The 26,820-nt window shown below is 41.6% G+C and overlaps 1 protein-coding gene and 1 pseudogene across 2 annotated transcripts in view; one reads left to right on the plus strand and one right to left on the minus strand.

Moving 5' to 3' along the window:
* Nucleotides 1-26,820, minus strand: part of LOC309356057 (craniofacial development protein 2 pseudogene) — a 282,752-nt pseudogene that overhangs the window by 180,769 nt on the left and 75,163 nt on the right. The gene's annotated exons all lie outside the window — the stretch shown is intronic.
* On the plus strand, nt 5,672-24,989 carry LOC309354766 (vomeronasal type-2 receptor 26-like; the record flags this gene model as incomplete). The annotated part of the gene is made up of 9 exons (XM_081885037.1): nt 5,672-6,019; nt 6,490-7,314; nt 7,622-7,849; nt 15,458-15,561; nt 17,688-17,979; nt 19,339-20,190; nt 20,497-20,724; nt 21,903-22,029; nt 24,088-24,989. 9 exons carry the CDS (start codon nt 5,672-5,674, stop codon nt 24,987-24,989), a joined length of 3,906 nt encoding a protein of 1,301 aa, XP_081741163.1.

Here is a 26,820-nt window from a genome sequence, read left to right on the forward strand (position 1 = left end):
GGTGGAGCTGTTCTAACAAGGGAGCCTGCAGATTTTCTCTTCTACCTTCCAACTGATTAAGATCACCTCTGTCTTGTCTCCATTAAGTGATTTACAAGCAAACAAATAGACATACAAAAAAAAAAACAACCCATGGATATAATAAAACCAAGAGGAAGGTGACAAATTATCAAGGAACAATTACTGCCCTACTAGGGTGGTTCATAAAAAAACTTTTTTAAAAAAATGCCTACTCCAAAGGTCTTCTCTTACTACACTAAGGATTATATAGCTATATTTGAAATTTCATGTATATCAGTTAATATCTTGACCCTCCTCCGTGAAAATAGCTGTTTCCTTGGCCGTTTTCCTATGTCATGAAGGCTGAAATTTCAATTCAGGCTGACTTCCTGGGCTGCTGGGGAAGCCTGCCAAGGCTGCTGCCTGTCCTGCGAACCCCCTTTGGGCTCCAATCCCCCTCCCAAAAGCCTCTGCTGCACCCGAAAGTGGAGTGAACTGGACAATGGCACCGCTGCCACTCATTTTGCCCATGCGTGCCAGGAGGAGCAACTCAGGGCTGCGCTGGGCGCTCGGCAGGCCAGCCTCCCCTGGCCCCCAGCCTCCCCTGCATGAAAGTAGGATCTGCCTCCCTCCAGTATTCCCCATCAGTCTCCCCTGCACAAAGCTAGGAACCCCCCAAAACAGTTGTGTAATTCAAAGAAGATGAGAAAAATCAGCAAAGCAATTCTGTGGCTAATTGACCAATTTCTTTAAATAGGATCTATTAATGAAGTTCACACTTTTGACAACCAGTCTGATGCTTTTGCAGAAAAATATTCCTAGACACAAGACTTTTATTATTATTTTATTTAAGTGGACTTTGGTACTCTTTTGTCCTTCCCCATGTCTTTCTCTCTGTCTGAGCTGGCTCCCTGCCTGTAATGTAACATGCGGGGAAACCAGTGTGGGGTTCCTCTCTGTGTAAAGTCTTCAAGCTGTTCCTGCAGGCGCCTGACAAATCTGACTCATTGTCACAATTTATCTTTTCCCCCACCTCCAGTCTCCTTTGTTGTGTGTCCTGGTGGAGGGTGAAAACAGAAGACAGATGGCCATCGGTCAGGGGTGATCTAATTGAGATTCCTGCATTGCCCCAGGGGTTTGGCTAGATGACCCTCAGAGGTCCCTTCCAACTATATAATTCTCTGGTGCAGGCTTCTGCAGAGTTTTAGGTAAAATCATTTTTTTCAGCCAAAAAAACCGCCCCAAACAAACAATGTACTCAAAGAGCAAACTAAATCCTTCTCCATCCCTTTGTACATGTGGACAAACAATCTGTCACAGACAAATAACTGATGCCATGCAATGTACTCACCTGCCTTTGCAATACTCCCCCATGGTCTGCACAGTCAATGGACCTGCTTTGCAGGAGGTTGGACCACATGACACCCAAGATTACTTCCAGCTCTACAATTTCATAATCCCATGACCTTGGAACTATTAAATTTATATACCACCCTTCATCCGTAGATCTCAGGGCAGTTGACAACATAAAATTGCAAGATAAAACACAATACATATAATAAAAACAATAATGGATACACAACATCCTTTCTCACCACCCTCACCCCTCCAACAAACACATTTAAAAGGCTATAGGTTGTTAATCAGTCCAAGACCCGCTTGATGAATAATGTTTTCATTGCACACTAAAGGTGTATAATGAAAGCGTCAGTCAAACCACCCTGGGAAGAGCATTCCACAAATGAGGAACCACTGCAGAGCTTTTGTGGAGGTGGCACAAGAAGAAGGGCCTCAGATGACAATCACAGGATCCAGGTAGGTTCAGAAAGAGATAGGTGGTCCTTGAGGTATTGTGGTCCTAAGGCTATATAGGTCAGAATTAGTACTGTGAATTGGGCCCATGCAGCCATGTGTGTTCATTTTGTCAGTGCATAGAATGATTTATGTGAAACCCCAAGGAATTGAAACTTTGCTGAAACATACACAGAGTCAAAATTTAGGACTGAAAATCTTTCTTCCTGACATTATGCAATGGGCACACAGTGTGGTGTAAAGGTTAGAGTGTTGGACTAGGAACTAGCAGGGTTTGAATCCCTACTCAACCATGAAGCTCACTGAGGGACCTTGAGCTACTCACCATCTTATAGCCTAACCTACCTCACAGTATTGTTGTGAGGATGAAATGGGGGGAGAAAAACTATATGCACCACGCTGAGATCCTTGGAAGATAAAGGTGGTATATACCATATTTTTCCCTCTATAACACGCAGATGTTTTCTTCTAAAAGGGAAGGGGAAATGTCTGTGCATGTTATAGAGCGAATGTGTGGTCCCTGGAGCCGAAAAATCAGGCAAAAATCAAACCGCGTGTCGGAGAAGGGAAACCTGAAAAGAGGAAGCGGCTGCTTTCCTGCATTCTGCCTCAGGGTCTTACTGCCCACCCTCCTCTGTTTCCTTGCTGTGTTTGCTCAAACGGAACAAAGAGCAGGGAAAGCCCCTTCCCTCCAGGCAAGGAGAGGGGAAAGCAGAGTGCTGCTGAAAACATGCAGGAGGGAGAGAGAGAGAGAGAGAGAGAGAGAGAGAGAGAGAGAGAGCATGCGAGCTGGCTGGCTTGGGTGGGTAGGTGAGGGAAAACTTTTGCCTTCCTTTCCTCCCTGCCGTTATACCCCTCTCCTGCATTCTTAGCCAGCTGCTTCTCTGCACACCCCTCTCGTGCTCCTTGTCCGTTCTGTGTTTTTCCTTCCCTCCCCACTTAAAATGTGGTTAAAAAGCATGGATCCACATGCATCCTCAGGATCTTTGCATTGGGTCACCCCAAATTCACCAACAGATCACATAGCATGTCCATGGCTACAGCCTGCCCCCCCCAAATCACGCACCCACTGTTGCCTGGGGCTGCAATGGTGCAAAAACGTGGTTAGAAAACATGGATCCACAGGGATCCTCAGGATCTTTGCATTGGGTCAGCCCAAATTCACCATCAGAGCACATAGCATGTCCATGGCTACAGCCTGCCCCCCCAAAATTACACACCCACTGTTGCCTGGGGCTGCAATGGTGCAAAAACATGGTTACAAAACATGGATCCACAGGGATCCTCAGGATCTTTGCATTGGGTCACCCCAAATTCACCATCAGATCACATAGCATGTCCATGGCTACAGCCTGTCCCCCAAAAATCACGCACCCACTGTTGCCTGGGGCTGCAATGGTGCAAAAAAAGTGGTTAAAAAGCATGGATCTACATGGATCCTCAGGATCTTTGCATTGGGTCACCCCAAATTCACCATCAGATCACATAGCATGTCCATGGCTACAGCCTGCCCCCCCCCCAAATCACGCACCCACTGTTGCCTGGGGCTGCAATGGTGCAAAAACGTGGTTAGAAAACATGGATCCACAGGGATCCTCAGGATCTTTGCATTGGGTCAGCCCAAATTCACCATCAGAGCACATAGCATGTCCATGGCTACAGCCTGCCCCCCCAAAATTACACACCCACTGTTGCCTGGGGCTGCAATGGTGCAAAAACATGGTTACAAAACATGGATCCACAGGGATCCTCAGGATCTTTGCATTGGGTCACCCCAAATTCACCATCAGATCACATAGCATGTCCATGGCTACAGCCTGTCCCCCAAAAATCACGCACCCACTGTTGCCTGGGGCTGCAATGGTGCAAAAAAGTGGTTAAAAAGCATGGATCTACATGGATCCTCAGGATCTTTGCATTGGGTCACCCCAAATTCACCATCAGATCACATAGCATGTCCATGGCTACAGCCTGCCCCCCCAAAATCACACACCCACTGTTGCCTGGGGCTGCAATGGTGCAAAAACGTGGTTAGAAAACATGGATCCACAGGGATCCTCAGGATCTTTGCATTGGGTCACCCCAAATTCACCATCAGAGCACATAGCATGTCCATGGCTACAGCCTGCCCCCCAAAAATCACACACCCACTGTTGCCTGGGGCTGCAATGGTGCAAAAACGTGGTTACAAAGCATGGATCCACAGGGATTCTCAGGATTTTTGGATAGGGTCAACCCAAATTCACCATCAGATCACATGTCTGTGGCCACAGCATGAAGCACAAAAATGATACATCCACTGTTTCATTCAGAATGTTTTTTCCCTTGTTTTCCTCCTCTAAAAACGATGTGCGTGTTATGGTCAGGTGCGTGTTATAGAGCGAAAAAATACGGTAAATATAATGAACAAATGAAGAAACACATATAGTATAGCATAAATAAATACTATTAATAATGAAAAGATTACAATATTGACAACAATAAATGGGGAAAGCAAGAATTTGAAGTGATCTGATAAAAAAAGATATTCCCATCATGATAACACTGAGCCTTAGATTTCTTGGCCTTTAAGCGAGTGGTCTGTTTGTGTGAATTTAACTCTAGTCTGAGACAAAAGAGTGTACAACTTTCTGGCTAAGTGCCACTGGCCATTTGTTACCCCTCAGAAAAGAAAATAATGTCTGTAGAGTTCTGGTAGAAAAAATACACGTAGTACTTTTGTTATTCATGGCACAACTTCAAGGAACATCAATTCACAGGGAAGATTTTAATCACACCAATCATTGTCAAAATTATTGGCATCCATCCTCTTAAACAATGGAGGGACAGATGCCTTCAGCAAGATCAACAATCAGAATCTGGAAAAGAACATATAAATACCTTGTATTCTTGAGCACTGAATATAGGCATAGGCAGGGCTCTGTCATTTTCTTTTATGATTATTTCCCCTATACATGTCAGAGTATGTTTCTCATCAACTGATTCTGTCACAATTTTAAGTGCCAAAAAGTATAGTGGGAATATTCCTATCCTCATCCTTTCTCCTTGCCAACTGAATAATCGAGTTCCCAAATATTTTCTGGGCAAATCTTCACCTCTTTGGTTAGGTATCAATAAAAGCACATGGACACTTTTTGAACCATAACACCACCTCACTATAAGGAATTTCACATTCTTTTGGACAAACTCATGGAGAATCATCAGTGTTACACTTCCTTTATTTGTACACCAATGAAAAACTTTGATATTTCTACTTGAACAGGAACATATGAAGGTTTGAATTCATACAGAGGGGAAAGTGTGGAGATAAATAGAGTATGCTGTTTGGAAATATTCATTAAAGAGAACCATTATTGAATATAAAACCAGGAGTTGGTTTACAGATACCATTAGATACATCTACGTCCGTCTGTAGGTAAAAAGAAAATAGCTACATATACTGCTGTAGATGTAAACACAAGAATGTACATGTGGAGGTGAAACTTTTTCAACAGGAATATGCTTCTGGTGGTGTTGCTGCTTGTTCTTCTGTCTCATGCTGTATGCAAGAAGCATTCCATTAACTGCAGCATATATGATGATCCCCTACCTATTCCACATGAATTTTACCAACCAGGTGACCTCATCATTGGGGAGATGGTTTCCCAAGTCTTCTTAAACTATGAGAGCCTCAGTTTCAAGGAACAACCTACACAGATCTGGGTTGATGAACCTGTGTAAGACAAATTCTGTTTTCTCTCCCTTTCAGTCTACAGAATGTATTTTAAATCTCAATTCTTTTTAAGTTCATTATTTTCTATCGCTCTAAAGTTTGCCACCATCTCGGAAACATTTGGATAAAAGATGCTGAAGAGTACAAATGCATTTTGTTGTGGTGGTGGTGATTTTATTAAACAGCTGTCACCTTTATTACAGTTCAGTGCCTAAGAACTACCAGCACATCCTGGCCTTAGCATTTGCTGTCAAAGAGATCAATGAGAATCCCAACATCTTGCCAAACGTCTCTCTGGGTATCCACATCCTCAATAGTTACTTGACTGCAAGAATGACTTATAAGGCCACACTGAGCCTGCTTTCCACACAAAAGATGTTTGTTCCCAACTTCACTTGTGACAAGCAGAACCAATTGATAGCTATCATTGGAGGATGTTTCTCTGAGATCTCTGTCAATATGGCTTTCATTTCAGCCCCCCACAAAACTCCACAGGTAAGCTGTGTGTATGAGGGTATGAAGTATGCACATATGGCATAGTATCTTGTTCTTATGAAAGCAGTTTTAACCATACTCCTAGTGATATTTTGGTAAGCAGATTGTTTAAATTGAGTCTTTATTATGAAAACTGCAGGTGGACTCACAGTTACTTCGAAAGCTTTACTCAATTACTGTTCATCAGCTGCTAGGGCTGGGCATGCCCCTCTAGTCCTATTCTGGATAGTAATAGTTCAGTTATCTGAATCAGCCTGAACCCTCCCTGAGATTATTCAATTCCAGCCCAATGCCTGGCTTGTGATCCAGAAATACAAAACTTCAAAAATTCCTTTTGCTTGTATTTGAAAACACAAATGACCATGTTTTCTGACATACATTAATGACAATTGGATAAATGCAATCCACTACAATCCTATAATTCTAAGGGATAATATTAATTCCAAAAATTCTTATACATTTTATTTCAGCTCCCTTACGGATCATTCTTGCCATTAAAAGGTTCCAGAATGCTATTCCCTTTTCTGTACCAAATGGTCCCAACTGAATCCTACCAGCAAATGGGAGTTGTGAGATTACTTCAGCATTTTGGATGGAAATGGGTTGGGGTTGGTGCTGTGAATGATGACAAAGGGGACAGGTTTTTACAGACAATGATGCCAATGCTTGCTCAAAATGGAATCTGTTATGCCTTCATAGTAAGAATGCCAAAATGGGATTATGTAGAGGAGATGATAGACTTGATTTTAAAGCAGTTTAAAAATTATGAAGTTATCTTTGAGAATAATGCCAATATATTTTTTGTATATGGAGAACCTCCATCCTTTCAGATTGTGAGGATATTTCTTTTTCTAGCAACCTATATGGAATGGCCTCCCCTTGGTAAAGTGTGGATTATTACATCCCACTGGGATTTCACATCAGTGTCCATTCAGAAGACATGGGATATGCAAACCTTCCATGGTTCCATATCCTTCACTGCTCACTCAAATCAGCCACCAGGATTCCAAAAATTTATTAAGGAGATAACGCCTTTTGAGGTGAAAGGAAATGGATTTATCCAGGACTTCTGGGAACAGGCATTCAGCTGTTCATTAAAGAAGCAGGAGGAAGATGAAAAGGAAACATGCACTGGGGAAGAGAAGCTGGAGAGCATTCCTGGGATTTTATTTGAAATGAAGATGACTGGCCATAGTTACAGTGTCTACAATGCTGTCTATGCTGTGGCACATGCTTTGCACGACCTATACAGATTGAGATTGAAGCATAGAAGGTTGAGATTGGTGTTTCAGAAGGTGCAACCATGGCAGGTTATTACAACTCTCATTCATTCTCTCTCTCTCTCTCACTATTTACTCAAAATATTTGGCTGTTCTTTCTGTTTTATGCTGTTCTCATTTATGAATCCATATGGATAATTAATGATAGTTTCATTATAAAATGGTGAAGGTTGAAATTGCGACAAATGAACACAACTAGAAACATAGAATCACAACAAATACTGTCCAAAAATAAAGTGTAGTATGATAGACCTTTGTAAAGCTCAATGAAATCATTTCAAAGACCTAGTTCTTCCTGTCTTCGGATTCTCTTTGAATACAGATCCATCACTTTCTAAAGCTCATCATGTTCAATAACAGTGTTGGAGAAACAATACGTTTTGATGACAATGGAGAATTAGTAACAGGCTTTGATGTTACAAATTGGATGATGTTTCTGAATGCATCAGTGGTTAGAGTAAAAGTTGGAACACTAGATCCTCAGGCTCCTCGAGGCAAAGAGTTAACCATTCACAATGACCAAATTGTCTGGCACCAAAGCTTTAATCAGGTGAGACATACTGAAAAACTATTGAGTATATACAGTAAGAGACAAAACGTTCATCATACCAGTTCATTCTTCTGACTCTGCTTTAGGTACCAAAGTATGCCAGATACTCTAAAGATCCTCCCTTTCTTTCTAAAGATGTATAGACAGACTAGTGACATCTCTTTGATCTTTACCTGCATTTTTCAGAGAATCTTCCAGTTTATTGGATTTTTTCAGTTTTTTAATAAACAGGATATCTTGAGACACACACCCCTGCAAATTGCTATTATAATTGCTCCTGTATAACCAGGTTATTTCATGTGAAGCAGATTCAATCGTTTTTGTTACATCTTATTGAAAAAGATCACTGAAATCTCTTCATACTTCCTAAACTCATTCTCAATTACAAGGGGCCTTTTTCACCTTGCTAGTTATGTCTATGTTCTGGGCATAAGAGCAGCAATATAGTTTAAAGGGTCATCCCCAGGAGTATTATTCTAGTTAATCATGTTTAACTGGATGTGGGGAGAGCAGCTCTGAATGGGTTTAGGCTTTATAAATGTCATTTCATTTCATTTCATTTGTAAATCATGTCCATATAGAAAAAGAAATAGCTCAGACATGGAATCACATACCACCCTCGCTTAGATCAGTCCTATACCAATAGCTTCAGTAATTGGACAGAACTATAAGATTGGATGAACTAAAGCTCCCTTCTTTCACTATTTGAAAAAAAACAACAACAACTCCCCGTCTTCACATTATTTCTGAACATCCATTATGTTTCTGCGCAGGTACTACCAGTTTCTGTGTGTAATGACAACTGCTATCCTGGCTACAACAGGAAAAAGAAGGAGGGAGCAAAATTTTGCTGCTATGATTGTGTGCCATGTCCAGAAGGGATGTTCTCTGATAAGAAAGGTGGGAGACAGAATAATAGCAAAAACAATTACAATAACAATAAGGTTAGTATTTATATGATACCCATCTGACTGGGTTGTCCCAGCCACTCTGGGTGGCTCCCTTCAAAAAATTAAAAACAAAAACAAAAAAAATCAAACATGACAAACCTCACTATGCAGAGTAGCAGGAGTCTTCTAAAAGACAAAAATTTCCTTAACATCTGCTGGGATGGCATTCCACATGGGAGGTGCCTCTACCAGGAAGGCCCCATGCCTGGTTCCCTGTAACTTCACTTCGTACCAGAAAGCCCGTGAAACTGAACCTCAGTAGCCAGGATGGATACGCTCCTTTGGGTATATAGCCCCAAGGCCATTTAGACTTTGAATTTTGCTTGGAAATGTACTGGGATCCAATGTAGATACTTTAGGTCCGGTATTATATGCTTCCAGCAGCCAATCCCAGTCACCAGTCTAGCTGCTGCATTCTGGATTAGTTGTAGTTTCTGGGTCACCTTCAAAGGTAGCCCCACACAGAGCACATTGCAGTAATTCAAGTGGGTGATAACTAGAGTATGTACCACTCTGGCAAGGGCCCATTGCCCAGCCCTGGATGGCTGTGGTCTTGTGAATCATTGACCTTGAATAGCACAGTGCCACTTTAAGGTCATATGGGACACCCTTGTTGATACATGTATCCTTTTGGTCAGGATCAAACCCAGAGGCAGGGATAATCTTCAGACAATGACTAAACCTACCTCCTTGGTAATGCCATGATCTGACCCTCAGACAACTCCTCCTGCCTGTGATCACCCGTGATCAGATGTCCCAATACAACTCCCCTACTGAAACCTGCCCCAGCCATTCTGTTCACCATGGCTTACTCCCGTAGCAGCCTTCCCATATAAAATTAACTAATTTAGAAAATACTAATCAAAAATATAAATGAACATATATAGAAATATCCAGCCATTTTCACGACAAAAGATATCTAGTGTTTATTTCTTAGGAGACTGTAAACTGCATGGATATAATGGAGGGTTAAATCTTAAATAAATATTTCTCAAACAACACAGTACATTTTCTATCACTTTAAAAGAACTGCAAGAGAACAAAACCTCTCATGAGGTTTTAAGATTTCTTAGACAGATGTTGTTCTGCATTTGGGAATATTAAAATCACTCTTCCTCTTCTTTAATTTTTATTTCTGAAGACATGGATTGCTGCATCAATTGTCCTGAAGACCAGTATGCCAATGAAAACCAAACTCAGTGCGTTCCAAGGATTATAAGTTACCTTACTTACAATGAAGATTTGGGGATCGTCTTATTTATTATGGCTATTTCTCTCTCTTTTGTCGCAGCTTTAGTTCTTGGAATTTTTATGAAGCACAAGGAGAGTCCAATAGTAAAAGCTAACAACCGGAACCTCACCTACATCCTTCTTGTCTCCGTCCTCCTTTGTTTCCTCTGTTCCCTGCTCTTCATCGGACAGCCTGGAAAGGCAACCTGCCCTCTCCGACAAACAGCTTTTGGCATCATCTTCTCTTTGGCCCTCTCTTCTGTATTGGCAAAGACCATCACTGTGGTTCTGGCCTTCATGGCAACCAAACCAGGTGCCAAAATGAGGAAATGGGTTGGCAAAAGAACAGCAAATTCTATTATCCTTCTCTCCACTTTTATTCAAGTTGGTGTTTGTACTCTTTGGTTAAGTAGCGCTCCTCCATTCCCAGATACAGACCCACACTCATTCTATGGGGAAATCATACTAGTTTGTAATGAGAATTCAACTACCATGTTTTACTGTGTTTTGGGCTACATGGGCTTTCTAGCCATTATCAGTTTCATTGTGGCTTTTCTAGCCAGGAAGTTACCTGACAGTTTCAATGAAGCCAAGTTCATCACTTTCAGCATGTTGCTGTTTTGTAGTGTGTGGTTATCTTTTGTTCCCACCTATCTGAGCACCAAAGGAAAATACATGGTGGCTGTGGAGATCTTCTCCATCTTATGCTCCACTGCTGGGTTACTGGGTTGCATCTTTTTCCCTAAATGCTACATCATTGTGCTGAGGCCTGACCTAAATAGTAGAGAACATATAATGCAAAGGAAAATATGAAAGAGGTCTGTCTTTATCTTTTTATTTTTCACTTAGGTGCATTTTATTGGAAGTCCACCATTATTAGTTTCTCTGAGTTTTGCTCCTCATCTGAACATTAGGGAGCAAGTTATAAGAAAAACAAAATGAAACCATATATCCATTTCTTTATTGTAATACTACTTAAATGTATCATTGGAAATGCTGTTGCTAAGGATCTCATGTGAATTCAAGCATGGGTGCTTGATTATTTCTATTTCTTCTTCTATTACTACTACTAATATTTTTTTAAAAAAATTTCCCAGCCACTCTGTAAAGCTTAGAGCATATATATAAAAACATAGTGAAATATCAAACATTAAAACCTTCCCAATACAGGGCTGCCTTCAGATGTCTCCTAAGAGTTGTATAGTTCTTTATCTCCTTAGCATCTTAACACAGGGCGTTCCACAGGGAGGGTGCCACTGTCAAGAATTCCCTCTAAGTTTCCTTGTAAGTTTGCTTCTCGCAGTGAAGGAACCAGCAGAAGACCCTCAGAGGTGGACCTCAGTGTCCAGGCTGAACAATGGGGGTGGAGATATAAGAATGCTACTACTATTACATTACCCACCATTCACCCTAAGGTCCCAGGTGGACCTTAAAACACAATGATAATATTAATACACAATTGTATGAAATATGAAAAACAGTTTAACAACAGAATTATAAAGATAAGGTGGGTCCTAAAAATAGACACCTGGAGTATCAAATGTCAGCATGAACGAGTGCATCACCAGCATTCACTGAAAGCTGTATAATGTGGGTGCTAGAAACCCCTCTGAGGAAAGTGAGTCCCACAACTTAGGGGCTGCTACAGAGAATGGCCTCACCAGTTTCAGCTCATGTTGTATCTGTCTAGCAGGCTCTCTGCAGTAGTAGAGAGCTACCCTTAAAAAAAATTTAAAAAATACAGAATGCCCTCACCCAGGCTGCCAGCCACCAAACATACGAGGGTCGAGGAAATAACAAGAGTAAATAATATACCAATCTCAGTACCAGAGAGGATGTGTAATGAGGCGTTCTCAAAGTAAAGGAAGGATTGAACTCTGATTAATAAGAATACACACAGAGGCTTGAACCAGCAAGACTCTGGAAGGGGTGCGTATAATAATCTCTCTCCTTCTACCCCTCAGCCCCAGGTCGTTTTATTCACAAAAGAACTTTTTACAGAGTGTTCGTAAGAACCAATCAGATTTCTTCTGAGCATTTCAACAAACCCCACGTGGGGACAAAGTTAAACTACAAACACTAGTTAGGCATACATATTTTTGGGTAAATGAATGAAAACTACAAAGGAGTGCATTCAGCAACCTCGGCGGTCATAAACAACAATACACATGATAAGAAGGATGGCCAGGAGGACAGCGATCATTATCACCTTTAAGTGAAACCTGTTTCCTTTAAGTGAAACCTGTTTCCTGGCCCTAAGATTAACATCCTAAGATTAACATATCAGAAAAGCTACAACAAAGAAACTGCGCACTGTCTTTGATGACCCAGGATGCCTGCCTGTCGAAGTGGGTACGTGACTTGTGAAGAAAGAGAAATGCAACAGGGATGCAGAGGTGTGGGTTGATCAAGAATCATATCAAACACAGTCAACGCAATGCTTTCATTGCTGACACAAATGGCTTACTCTATATTTGTTATAATTCCTCATAGCAATCCCACCTGATCACTACAGTGTAGGGAATGGGTCCTGGGTAATTTAGGACTTTAAACGCTGATGTGAGCACCTTGAATTGGGTGAAGAAACAAACTGGCAACCAGTTCACCTGTTTTAAAACAGAGGTCTTATGAGATCTGAAGGAATTCCCAGCCAGCAATCTTGCTGCTGCAATTTGGACCAATTGAAGTTTCAACAGCATCAAAATGCATTAGGAGGTCAAAGAGAACAAGCAGGATGGAACTATCTGCATCTCTCTCCTGATAAATGTTATCAACCAGGGTGACCAAGGTAGTTTCTGTGCCATGACCAGGCTCAAGTGAGACTGGAATGGATCGAAGGAAACATATCTGCTAAAAATCTTCTCAATTGACTTGAACCAGGCACAATCCACCTTAAACTATCGCCCAGTCTCAAATCTCCCATTCTTGGGCAAGGTGATTGAGCGAGCAGTTGCTGAACAACTCCAGGCACGCCTGGAAGAAGCGGACCATTTGGATCCCTTCCAGTCGGGATTCAGGCCTCATCATGGGACTGAAACTGCCTTGGTCGCACTGGTTGATGATCTCCGGCGGGCTAGGGACAAAGGTGAGAGCTGTTTCCTAGTTCTGCTGGATCTCTCAGCGGCGTTTGATACCATCGACCATAACATCCTTCTGTACTGTCTGGAGGGGCTGGGAGCTGGGGGCACTGTCATACAGTGGTTCCGCTCCTTCCTCCTGGGCCATGTTCAGAAAGTGGTGTGGGGGATAAGTGTTCAGACCCCTGGGCTCTCACTTGTGGTGTGCCTCAGGGTTCTGTCCTCTCCCCCATGCTTTTCAACATTTACATGCAGTCGCTGGGAGAGATCATCAGGAGGTTTGGGCTGGGTGTTCATCAGTATGCGGATGATACCCAGCTCTACCTCTCTTTTAAATCAGAACCAGTGAGGGCGGTGAAGGTCCTGTGTGAGTGTCTGGAGGCGGTTGGATGATGGATGGCAGCTAACAGATTGAGGTTGAATCCTGACAAGACAGAAGTACTGTTTTGGGGGGACAGGAGGCGGGCAGGTGTGGAGGATTCCCTGGTCCTGAATGGGGTAACTGTGCCCCTGAAGGACCAGGTGCGCAGCCTGGGAGTCATTTTGGACTCACAGCTGTCCATGGAGGCACAGGTCAAATCTGTGTCCAGGGCAGCTGTTTACCAGCTCCATCTGGTACGTAGGCTGAGACCCTATCTGCCTGCGGACTGTCTCACCAGAGTGGTGCATGCTCTGGTTATCTCCCGCTTGGACTACTGCAATGCACTCTACGTGGGGCTACCTTTGAAGGTGACTCGGAAACTACAACTAATCCAGAATGCGGCAGCTAGACTGGTGACTGGGGGCGGCTACCGAGACCATATAACACCGGTCTTGAAAGACCTACATTGGCTCCCAGTACGTTTCCGAGCACAATTCAAAGTGTTGGTGCTGACCTTTAAAGCCCTAAACAGCCTCGGTCCAGTATATCTGAAGGAGCGTCTCCACCCCCATCATTCTGCCCGGACGCTGAGTCCAGCGCCGAGGGCCTTCTGGCGGTTCCCTCATTGCGAGAAGCAAAGCTTCAGGGAACCAGGCAGAGGGCCTTCTCGGTAGTGGCGCCCGCCCTGTGGAACGCCCTTCCAGCAGATGTCAAAGCGATAAACAACTACCTGACATTCAGAAGACATCTTAAGGCAGCCCTGTTCAGGGAAGTTTTTAACATGTGATATTTTACTGTATTTTTGGTTTCTATGGAAGCCGCCCAGAGTGGCTGGGGAGGCCCAGCCAGATGGGCGGGGTATAAATAATAAATTATTATTATTATTATTATTATTATTATTATTATTATTATTATTATTATTATTAAACAGGTTCCATGCCTTCATTCTTCTGTATTGTGTACTCACCCATACCAAAGATGGTTACAGGGTTCTATCTATCAGCTCTTTGTAATATAGGAAAGCTCTACTGTTGCTAGTAAATAGGAAGTCAGTTGTTCTGATGTCTCTCCCCACCCACATATTTTGTTTGTTTGTTTTTTGTTTGGTTCTTTTCATGAACCTGACAGAAACATCATTATACTTTACATATCCTTCACTCCAAGAACAGTTGCAGAGGAAGGAATGCAGGCCAACCAAGCCTATTCTATCTTTGAAATGTTTTTGCTACAACCAAGTATCCTGCCTTAGCTTCAAATGTGAGCCTTTTCCATTGGAATTGGGACTGAATAGAGATTTTGACCTCTGCTGAACACAAAGCAAACTACAGCCATGGGAATTGCATAAAGAAAGGATTGGAATATTTTGCTGTCAGGACAAGGAAGGATTGGAAGTGATCTGTTAAAGGATATGATCACCAAGTCTCAAATTTCACAACCTTTAAGGTAAATTACGCCAAACAGGAGTGATCTGTTTGTGTGACCTTAACATTTGTACAGGATGAAAGAAGTCTACAACTTCCTGGCTAAGAGTAATTTACTGATTGTTGTTCTTCATAAAAGAGAATAATAGTGCTAGAGTCTGGGAGGGAGGGGTGTCCTAGTACTTTTTGTAATTCATGATGCAACTTCAAGGAGCATCAGCACACAGGGGAAATTATCATCACACCTATCATTGTCAAAATTACTAGCTTCCATCCTCTTGCAAAATGGATATACAGATATCATCAGCAAGATAAACTGAAAGAAGAGAAAAAACTTTTGTGTTGTTGAGCACTGGATCTATTTCTCATGTATTATCATATACTCTATATATAGTGCTGTGGACAGAAACATGGAAATCTACATGTGGAGGTGAGTTTTCTTCAGCAGGGTCATGCTGCTGGTGGTGGTGCTGCTGCTTCTACTGCTGTGCCACACTGTGTGCAAGACACTTTCTATTAACTGCAGTATAAATGATGATCCCCTCCATATTCCTCATGAATTTTACCAGCCAGGTGACTTCATTATTGGAGAGATTGTTTCCCAGGTCTTCTTCAACTATGATACCTTTGATTTCACAGAACAACCTACACAGATGTTGATTAATGAACCCACGTAAGGCATTAATTTTGTTCTCTTTCTCATTCTTTAAAACATTCTCACGAACCACTAATTGACTGAATGGATTTTGTGCATTGCTATTGGGCTTCTACTGAATAAGCACGTGGTGGATTATTCTCAGGTTTTATTTATTAATTTGTTCAAATATGAAAATGGCTTAATATCAGAACAATCACTGTACAGTTTACAAAATGACCACAAATACATTATATGAAATGTATTAAATTATAGCAATGTCACTTGGAGAGGATAAAAAGAAACACACACACACACATAGACTAATAAACTTGAGATTTTAGTATCTTCTAGCAAAATATTTCAGCTGCACACCAAATTCACTTTAAAAAGAAATAGACTTTTGCAGTTCAGAAAATTGCAGGGAAATGCTTTGAAAGGTGTCACCAGCATATCAGAATGGATGCTCAATGGACAAGATTGTTACGATAAGTCTTAAGTAACTTGTAAGATTTCAGCAAAGTGGTTGGAGAAATTGAACAGCCACTATGAATTAGAATTTGTATTACTGGGGGGTAGGGTTTTTTGTTTTTACTTCACCAAAGAAATTGACAGTGACTGCAAGTGTTTCATTCAAGTTTGAGTGGATGGATTATATATTGAGAAAATATATTAAAATTTACACTGTAGAGCTTGTGCAAAAAGGGTATAGTAGAATAACAGCCTTTAAGCCTCTGGCGTATTTTTAAAAAGGATTCCCCCCTTTTATTGACTGTTTACTGTGGTTCTTGGTGTGCGGCCGTGATACACAAACACATGATATGATTAATGCCTTGTCTAATTATGAAACTCCTCACACTCAACCAGTCTTCACGGCCCTGTTGTCTGTGCTACAACCATCACACAGTCAAACAAAATGCAGTGAAAACAAAGAATCAGCTTCTGCTAGGTTTCTTCTAAATCCTTCCCAAACTATTGTGCTTGGATGCAAAAAGAAGAGCCCTGCTGAAATTATTCCCTGGATTGATACTAGAACTCTAAGTTATAACATTACACCTCAATTCTCTCCTTCCCCCACTGTCCCACAGTTGTGTTTTCATTATAAGGAATGCTTGGAAATAAATATTTGTTTTTCTTCTTTTGTTGTCTACCCCTTGACCTTCAAATTGAACACAAGAGTTTGGGTGGACCTATGTTTGATTTAGAAGGAGCCTAATTTGTATGGGTACGCAGCTGACGCTGTGGTTTAAACCACTGTCCACTTGGACTTGCCAATCAGAAGGTTGCCAGTTCGAGGCCCCATGACGGGGTGAGCTCCCATTGTCTCAGTCCCAGCTCCCGCCAACCTAACAGTTCGTACACACGCAGTGCAAGTAGATAAATAAGTACCGCTCCAGCGGGAAGTTAAATGGTGTTTCCGTGTGCTTTTTTGGCTTCGCCAGAAGCGGCTTAGTCATGCTGGCCACATAACCCGGAAAAACTGTCTGCGGAAGCGGACAAACACCAGCTCCCTCGGCCTATAAAGCAAGATGAGCACCGCAACCCCAGAGTCGTTCATGACTGGACTTAACTGTAAGGAGTTCATTTACCTTATTCATATTGGATATTTCCTGAATCTCACCTAATGAGGTTGATTTGGCCTACAATATAGGATTCATCAAAATTAGATGCATTCCCCAAATATACAGGCTTAATCAGTTGTATCCACAGTTAAATTCAGATTAGACTTATAGAAATTAATATGCCTAATTAAGCCATGTCCCTTAATTACAATTGGTCTTTTTCTGAGAATGACTAATATTGCATACAATCCTAAAATACACACACACACATCCATTGGGCTGGTTGTTATTCTGAGTATTTTAACTTTTCAAATGTCTTATATTATTTTTGTAAATTTTACCTTTTGTTAAATTACAATTTGTCTTTTTTGTAAACCACTTCGAGAGGTTGTTGTTTTTTCCAATCAAACAATGTATAAATTTCAAGAAATGTATTCCTAAAAATAAGATAAGGGAACAGTTTAATAAGCTCTAGAATGATCCCAAAATATTTAGACAACTTAGTTTTCATGAAAGCAAGCAGATGTTAAATGATGAAGAGTACAAATGCTTTTTTATTATTGTCATGTTCATTTTATTAAACAGCTGTCACTCTTATTACAGTTCAGTGCCTAAGAACTACCAGCACATCCTGGCCTTAACATTTGCTGTCAAAGAGATCAATGAGAATCCAAACATATTGCCAAATATCTCTTTGGGTTTTCACATCCTCAATAGCTACTTGACTGCAAGAATGACTTATAAGGCTACTCTGAGCCTCCTTTCCACACAACAGAAGTTTGCCCCCAACTTCAGGTGTCATGACCAGAACAATCTGATAGCCATCATTGGAGGATGTTTCTCTGAGATCTCTGCCAATATGGCCTTCATTTCAGAAATTCACAAGACTCCACAAGTAAGCTGTGTGCATGAAGGTATGGCGGTTTCACCATTGTGACATAGCATCTTGATTTTAGGATAACATTTGACAAAGTTCTTGAGATGCCTGATCATGAAGATCACCTGGCTGAGGAGATCCTTGTTGCTGCTCAGTGACTCAGTGGCTTCCAGGAAAGGGAATGAGAACCATCACTAGCTAGGAAATGACATCCCACTTCTGCCTCCTAGTGGGACCTACACCATAATTTCTCCATAAATAGAGAGTTCATGGACATCTTTTGCTCCACCATACACTCAAGCATAAGGTAGGTGGCATTCCACAATATGCCCATATCACACACCAGCCAGAGCTGTAAGAGCCCTAACTCTGCCTGCTTCTTCTACAGCAGCATATTGCCCATCACACTGTGGTGGAAATGCTCAGAAACACTTCTGCAGCTCTCAAGATCATGGGTGGTGGAGATCAGAGGGGGATTTAGGGGGCGCTTCAAGAAGCACCACAACTATAATAAAGAATTGAAGGTGAGAGCGGGGATGCCAAATTTTGGCATCACACAGGGCACTGCTGAAATTTGAGGTCCCAAGGTCCACCACTCGTGGAGATGGAGGGGAAAGCAGCAGTCCTCTTGTTCAGACTGAGATGGAATTCATCAATGTTACAGTAGATGCCCACCAATCCACTCTCATGCATCATGTTGATATTGATGTCTTGTCATTCCTCTGTAAATGTGTTTGAGCTGGTGCCTAGTAAGCCACACCTACACCATGCCCTTCATGGCTGCTGTGATCTCAACTGGTTTGCAGGACTGGTCTACCAACACCCTTCCTATTTTCTGATGTGCTGGATCCTTTTTCCCTGTGTCCACAAACCAGTGTGGTGTCAGAGATAAGTAAGCATGTACTAAGGCCTTACTATTCACCTCATACCATAGTGTCATAACATTCTAGATAATATAGGGAGTTAAGAACACGTTCAATGTAGAAAACATACCATGGCTGGTGGCAAAGTTACATCACTTCAGTTAACGAAGTTAAGGATTGGTTTGTCTAAATTGCTTGCCTCCCTTCCTTTTGATGGTGCAGATTACAGTCCCTGGTGTCATTGCCACACTTTAAGATGATTCGGAGGGGGGGTAATGCTTTCCTATTATTGATTGTAAGGTTCATTGAAAAACAGTTCTTAGAATCCATTTCCTGTCTTTGCATACTGATGCTTTGGCACAACACATTCTTTATCTGCAAATGTTTCAAGGAAGTAATGGTTCTCCTTGGAAAATAACTGTGCATATCCAACACTATAAGCTTAGACATGCCACTTTAAGATGATTCTAAGATAGATAATTCAACAAACAGATTTTTACACATACTATTTCAGATCACTTATGGATCATTTTTGCCACTACAAAGTTCCAAAATGCTATTCCCATTTTTATATCAAATGGTCCCAACTGAATCCCACCAGCAAACGGGAGTTGTGCAGTTACTTCAGCATTTTGGGTGGAAATGGGTCGGAGTTGCTGCTGTGGATGATGACAAAGGGGACAGGTTTTTACAAGCAATGGTGCCAATGCTTTCCCAGAATGACATATGTTATGCTTTTATAATAAGACTACCAAAATGGAGCTATGTGGAGAATATGGTTGACGTGCTTTTGGAAAACTTGGAAAACTATGTCATTCTCACTGACACAAAAGCCAATGTATTCTTTGTATATGGAGAACCTCCATCTTTTCAGATTGTGAGGATATTTCTATTTGCAACATTCTGTGCATCATGGCCACCTCTTGGTAAAGTGTGGATTGTTACATCTCACTGGGATTTCACCTCGGTGTCCTTTCAAAGGACTTGGGATATGCAAACCTTCCATGGTTCTATATCTTTCACTGCTCACTCAAATCAGCCACCAGGATTCCAAAAGTTTATTGAGGGGATAACACCTTTTGGGGTGAAAGGCGATGGATTTATCCAGGATTTCTGGGAACAGGCATTCAGCTGTTCATTAAAGAAGCAGGAGGAAGATGAAAAGGAAACATGCACTGGGGAGGAGAAGCTGGAGAGCATTCCTGGTATTTTGTTTGAAATGAAGATGACTGGCCATAGTTACAGTGTCTACAATGCTGTCTATGCCGTGGCACATGCTTTGCATCATCTATACAGGTTGAAATTGAAGCATAGAAGGTTGTTGCGAGATGAGAGATTCTTTTTTCAGAATGCGCAATCATGGCAGGTAATTAAAACTCAATATATGACCAAGCAGTGAAAGGAACTCTATGTGTTCATAGAACAATCCTATCAACATTGATTGGGTTACTTGTCACTGTTATTGCTGTTGTTTTATATGAATCCATTTGGATAATGAATGTCACTGTCATTTTAAAACAGGGAATTTTGATACTGGGATAAATGAAGGAAAATTACAACTAGTAATATAGAGCCACTGCATTTGCTTTCCAATAGCACACCTTTGTGAAGGTCACTGAAATAGTTTTATGTCCTAGGTATCCTTTTTTTTAAATATTCCCTTTCAATCTAGGTCCATCACTTTCTAAGAAGCATCATATTCAATAATAGTCTTGGAGAAACAATACATTTTGATAACAATGGAGAATTAGTTTCAGGATTTGATATTACAAACTGGATGATGTTCCTCAATGGCTCAGTGGTCAGAGTGAAAGTTGGAAGATTGGAGCCTCAGGCTCCTCCAGGCAAAGTGTTGAGCATTCATGATGACCAAATTGTCTGGCACCAAAGTTTTAATCAGGTGAGGCACAGAGACAAATGATTAAGTATATTCTGCCTGCTCTTAGACTTATTGAAATATGCTTGGTGACATTCTTCTTTGGCTTTTTTATAGTATATCCTTTCTAAAGATTTCCATAATGAATAATGATACCTACTTTAACTTCACCTACATAATGCCAAATTTCTGATGTCGCGGTATCTAAGTCACAAAATCTCTTCCTAAACTAGGTCTCTTCTGCGTTGGCTTTTGCCATATTCCTAGTTATTTCTGTGTGTTGGAAATAAGGAAAACAATGCATTTTCAATTGTCATCTTCAGGGTTGGAGTATTATACTTTGTAATCAATCTGGTTAAACTGATTAATCAAGTTTGGTTCTAATGGAGAGAGCCACACTGTAAAGATTTAGACTTTTAAATTTTCTATCTTTTCTTTCATTGGTAAATCCTTTCTTCAGAGTGGGAAATCAGCTCAAACCTAGGATCACACACCGCCACTTATGGTTTTCCTTTTGAAGCACAAGCCAATAACAACACTGGAGGGGCAGTATTATCACATTATGCTACGTGTTGTGCGGTAACTTCTAGGTTAGATTACTGCAACATGTTATACATGGGGCGGCTTCTGAAGATGATTCAGAAACTAGTTCAGAATTCAGTGACTTGGTTGCTCAGAGGGACAAGAGTATGTAACGCCAATCCTGGCCTGACTGCACTGGCTGCCAGTTATTTCCCAGGCCCAACTCCAAGTTCTGGTTTTGTCCTATAAAGCCTTAAATGGCTCAGGACCACAATAACTCAAGAAGCAACTCTTCCCCATCTTCCTGTGCCAACTCTGTGATGTGTCTGGAGGGTGGCAACATGAGAATGGGTCTTTTCTGTGGTGCCGCCCCATTTGTTGAATGCTCCCTCTAAGGAGGCTTACCTGGTGCCTTCGTTACATATCCTTAGGCACCAGGCAAAAACATTACTCTTATTCCAGAACTTTAGCTTGTTAAACAATCTATGGCCTTTTAAACAGTGTTTGTGTGTGGTTATTGTTTTTGTTGTGGTGGTATGTATTCTTGAAGGGCAGTATAAAAATTTAATAATTTATTTTTTATGTATCTAATGCTCAGCTCACTATTTGGAGGCCTAACATCCTCAAAAAAAAAACCCTCCCCTTCTTGATTTCTGATCATGCTTCATGTTTCTGTGCAGGTGCTGCCACTTTCTGTGTGCAATGACAACTGCTATCCTGGCTACAGCAGAAAAAAGAAAGAGGGAGAAAAATTTTGCTGCTATGATTGTGCTCTGTGTCCAAAGGGGATGGTCTCTTGCCAAAACGGTAGGAGGCATAATGTACAGAGATAGCACACAATTACCATATTGTTTGATACTGTTTGTTTGTTTGTTTTGAGAATGATTATATATATATATATATATATATGCAGGTTTTGGTGTCCTCGGGTGTCTTCCCGTGTAAAAGTTGGGGTGTCTAGGCGACGTTTCGACGAGGTCTCACTCGTCATCTTCAGGCTGGTGCTTTCGGCTTCTTGTTACTGGAACAGAGCAGGATCTCAGTGTTTGAGTTCCTATAAATACTGTTGAGGGGGTGTGGTGTATAGCCTCCAATGTTCTGGGCAGAGAGGAAGTTCCCAGGCTAGTGTGCCTTTTCTTCTTTTGTTCCTTAATTACTTGAGGGATATCTTGAGTGATTTCTTGAGTGATATCCTGAGTACCACTTAGGTGGGTCATTAGGTGTGGATTGGTTGCTAAAGTCTTTGTGTCTTGACCTCTTGAACTTTGTGAAGAGTTTTTCTGAGAAGATGGCTGTACTGCACTTAGTTGTGCTCTGGCTTGGCTTCGTGTATAGGGGCGAGCTGTGGTTTTGTGGCCTGTGTCAGCCAGATCTGTGTAGGGATTGCAGGGGGGTGCAGCATCCGGAGGTGTCACCATGGTTTGGCTACTGGATGGTGTCTGTAATTTATCTGTGGAGAGGGTCTGGGTTTGGGTCTGGTGTGGTTGATTGGTGATGGCGTTCTGTGTGCCTCTGGATCTGGTGTCAGTTTTTGTGGGGAGGGCTAATTTCCAGATGTCTGGCAAGCGGGATGTGTCGTCACGCTTGTTCATGTTGTGAGGGTGTTTCTCTATCCTTTTGCACCAACCAAAAAATAGCCAATATCCTCAGAAACCCCAAGGATAAAATCCAGTTGGAAAACCAAGGGGTCTATGAAATACCCTGCAAAGTCTGCCCAGCCACGTACATTGGACAAACAAACAGACGAATAAATGCACGTATCGCAGAACACAAGAATGCCGTCAAAAAAGAAGAAAAAACTTCCTCTCTTTTCCAACACATGAAAGAAACAGGACACGAAATTAATTTTGCAGATTCCAAATTGCTCTTTAACATGGAACATCACCACAAGAGAATAATCATGGAAGCCATCGAGATAGAGAAACACCCTCACAACATGAACAAGCGTGACGACACATCCCGCTTGCCAGACATCTGGAAATTAGCCCTCCCCACAAAAACTGACACCAGATCCAGAGGCACACAGAACGCCATCACCAATCAACCACACCAGACCCAAACCCAGACCCTCTCCACAGATAAATTACAGACACCATCCAGTAGCCAAACCATGGTGACACCTCCGGATGCTGCACCCCCCTGCAATCCCTACACAGATCTGGCTGACACAGGCCACAAAACCACAGCTCGCCCCTATACACGAAGCCAAGCCAGAGCACAACTAAGTGCAGTACAGCCATCTTCTCAGAAAAACTCTTCACAAAGTTCAAGAGGTCAAGACACAAAGACTTTAGCAACTAATCCACACCTAATGACCCACCTAAGTGGTACTCAGGATATCACTCAAGAAATCACTCAAGATATCCCTCAAGTAATTAAGGAACAAAAGAAGAAAAGGCACACTAGCCTGGGAACTTCCTCTCTGCCCAGAACACTGGAGGCTATACACCACACCCCCTCAACAGTATTTATAGGAACTCAAACACTGAGATCCTGCTCTGTTCCAGTAACAAGAAGCCGAAAACACCAGCCTGAAGATGACGAGTGAGACCTCGTCGAAACGTCGCCTAGACACCCCAACTTTTACACGGGAAGACACCCGAGGACACCAAAACCTGCATATATATATATATATATATATAATGGTGGTTCATATTACAAACTAATAATATTTTTTGAAGAACATCCACAGATAATTTTTTAATCCATTTAAAAGGCAGGCTAAGTAACTTTTAACAGACAGATTAAAAAAACCTACAAGAGTTCCAAAGGATGCAGTTTCACTAGCTTTTAGAACTGATTTCTTTAGATTGTTCTTCTTCTACATTTGGAAATGTTTAAACTTCTCTTCTTCTTTTTCTTAAGACATGGATGCCTGTGTCAAATGTCCAGAAGACCAGTATCCCAACAGGGACCAAACCCAGTGTATTCCAAGAGCTATAAGCTACCTTTCTTACAAAGAGTATTTAGGGATCATCTTAGTTATCCTGGCTATTTCTTTCTTTTTTGTCACAACTTTAGTCCTTGGAATTTTTTTGAAGCACAAGGACACCCCTATAGTGAAAGCAAACAACCGGACCCTCACCTACATCCTCCTTATCTCCCTCCTCCTTTGCTTCCTTTCATCCTTGCTCTTCATTGGACTTCCTGGAAAGGCAACCTGCCTTCTGCGGCAGACAGGTTTCAGCACCATCTTCTCTTTGGCCCTTTCCTCTGTATTGGCAAAGACCATCACTGTGGTTCTGGTATTTATGGCAACCAAACCAGGAGCCAGGGTGAGAAAATGGGTTAGCAAAAAACCAGCAAGTTACATTGTAGTTTCCTGTACCTTAATCCAAGCTGGCGTTTGTATTCTGTGGTTAAGTACTTTCCCACCCTTTCCAGATACAGACATGCACTCATTGGATGGGAAAATCATACTACAATGTAATGAGAATTCAACCACCATGTTTTACTGTGTCCTGGGCTATATGGGTTCCTTAGCCACTCTCAGTTTCATTGTGGCTTTTCTAGCCAGGAAGTTACCTGACAGTTTCAATGAAGCCAAGTTCATCACTTTCAGCATGCTGGTGTTTTGCAGTGTTTGGTTGTCCTTTGTACCAAGTTACATGAGCACCAAAGGAAAATACATGGTAGCTGTGGAGGTTTTCTCCATCCTGTCCTCTAGTGCTGGACTACTGGGTTGCATCTTTTTCCCTAAATGCTACATCATTGTGCTGAGGCCTGAGCTAAACAGTAGGGAACAACTAATAAGGAAAACTAAATAAAATATGTGTGTGTCCATCTTTTCTTTGTGCATGCTTCGGCAAATGTAATTAGTCACTCCCCCCCCCCCCCATGTAGCCTTGAAGCAGGCACAACAGTCAATGTGTCACAAATAGCCCCCTTCCTGCTCCTATTTTGGCTGGTTCCAGAGAGAGTTAACTGAGACCCATGGTTGAATCATTTATTAATGTTTTTCCTCATCCTTATACTGTCGTACCTCAGCAGTCGAACAGAATCAGTTTTGGAAGTCTGTTTGACTTCCGGAATATTCAAGAACTAAAGCACGGCTTCTGATTGGCTGCAGGAAGCTCCTACAACCAATTAGAAACCGCGGAAGATAATACTTTATTCGGCTATAAGCCCACAAGGTAAAACAAATCAATAGATAAAATAGCATTTTACAATCTAAAATATCAACTAAAATATTTCAACGCATAGTCTCCTTCACATTATTTACAATCTCTAGATGTACCGTGTTATGGCCTTGAAGATCAAGATGGTGCATAGAGTTTACTGGATTTTTAATAGTCATGCAGCATTCCATGAAGTCTTTTATATGAAAGAACTGAAATCAGGAATCTAGCAACCTGTAATGTTCTATAAGAGTCAATGTCCTGGAGTAGATAAGCTAGATGTAATTCAGGTGGTTTAGCAGCAATTTCCAGAATGATTGAACTCAGGATCCTTGATCGGGGAACAACGTATAAGGGGCAATTAAACAAGATATGATAGAGGGATTCTATTGATTTGTTGTCACATGCGCCTAAAACAGAGGTTTTACCGTTAGAAAATCTATTGCTCAGCACATTTGAAGGGAACACATTAAATCTGGCTCTAACAAATGCGAATCTATGCGACGCAGCCGATAAAGTAGACAGATATCGAGGTATCTGGGACATAGATGTAATGCCCTGATTTATCGGGGAACATGTACCTCCACCTGTAGTAAGATTTTGTTGCAAATCTACCTCCTCCAATCTTTGTTTGATGACCTTTTTAGCTGTAATTAGATCTAAATTAGGTATATCGGAAGGAGAGATTCCATAAGACAACAGTTTGGAATGGATTTTTGTTGCCCATGGGCTGGTGAATTCATCTCTCCAAAGGCAGTGAATAAGATGGTAGTTTGGCAATTTATGCCAAAGAGACAGCCAATAATTAAAGGCATGTCTCCACATCAGAATCTCTAGGGAGGGGATCTTAAGTTCTAGGCGAATGGCAGAGTTGCTTACACAGGAGGGTAGTTTCAAAAGGCGTCTTAGAAAAAGATTTTGTAATGTCACCAGAGGCAAGAGGTTTACAAAGGCGCCCCATAAAGGGACCGCATAGGCCATAGTTGCAACCACTTTCGCACTATAAACTTTTAAGGCGGATGGAACATGCATAGCCCCCTCAGTAAAGAAGAAGCGTAATAGAGCATAGATAAGGGCTTTAACCTTATTTTGTAAATATGTGATATGCGCTTTCCATCCCATATCATACTGGAAGTAAATTCCTAGATATTGAAATTTGTAAACTTGTTCAATTGGCTTCCCCTCGAGTTCCCATCTATACAGTTTATGACTCCTGGAAAAAATTAGGACTTTAGATTTGGAATGGTTAATAGTAAGTAAATTTGTTTGGCAGTATAACGCAAAAATCTTAAGGGCCCTCCTCAAACCGATTCGAGAATAAGAGAGGATCACCGCATCGTCAGTGTACAATAATAAGGGGCAGCGATAGTCTGCAAGCCTGGGTGCATGAATGGAGGTTTGGGCCTCAGCTAGGGGCGTTCTCATGTCACTAATATAGAGATTAAAAAGATAGGGGGCAAGGATGCACCCTTGTCGTACC

Source organism: Podarcis melisellensis, assembly GCF_964234715.1.
Source record: "Podarcis melisellensis genome assembly, chromosome: 13".
In the NCBI taxonomy this organism is placed as follows: domain Eukaryota; kingdom Metazoa; phylum Chordata; class Lepidosauria; order Squamata; family Lacertidae; genus Podarcis; species Podarcis melisellensis.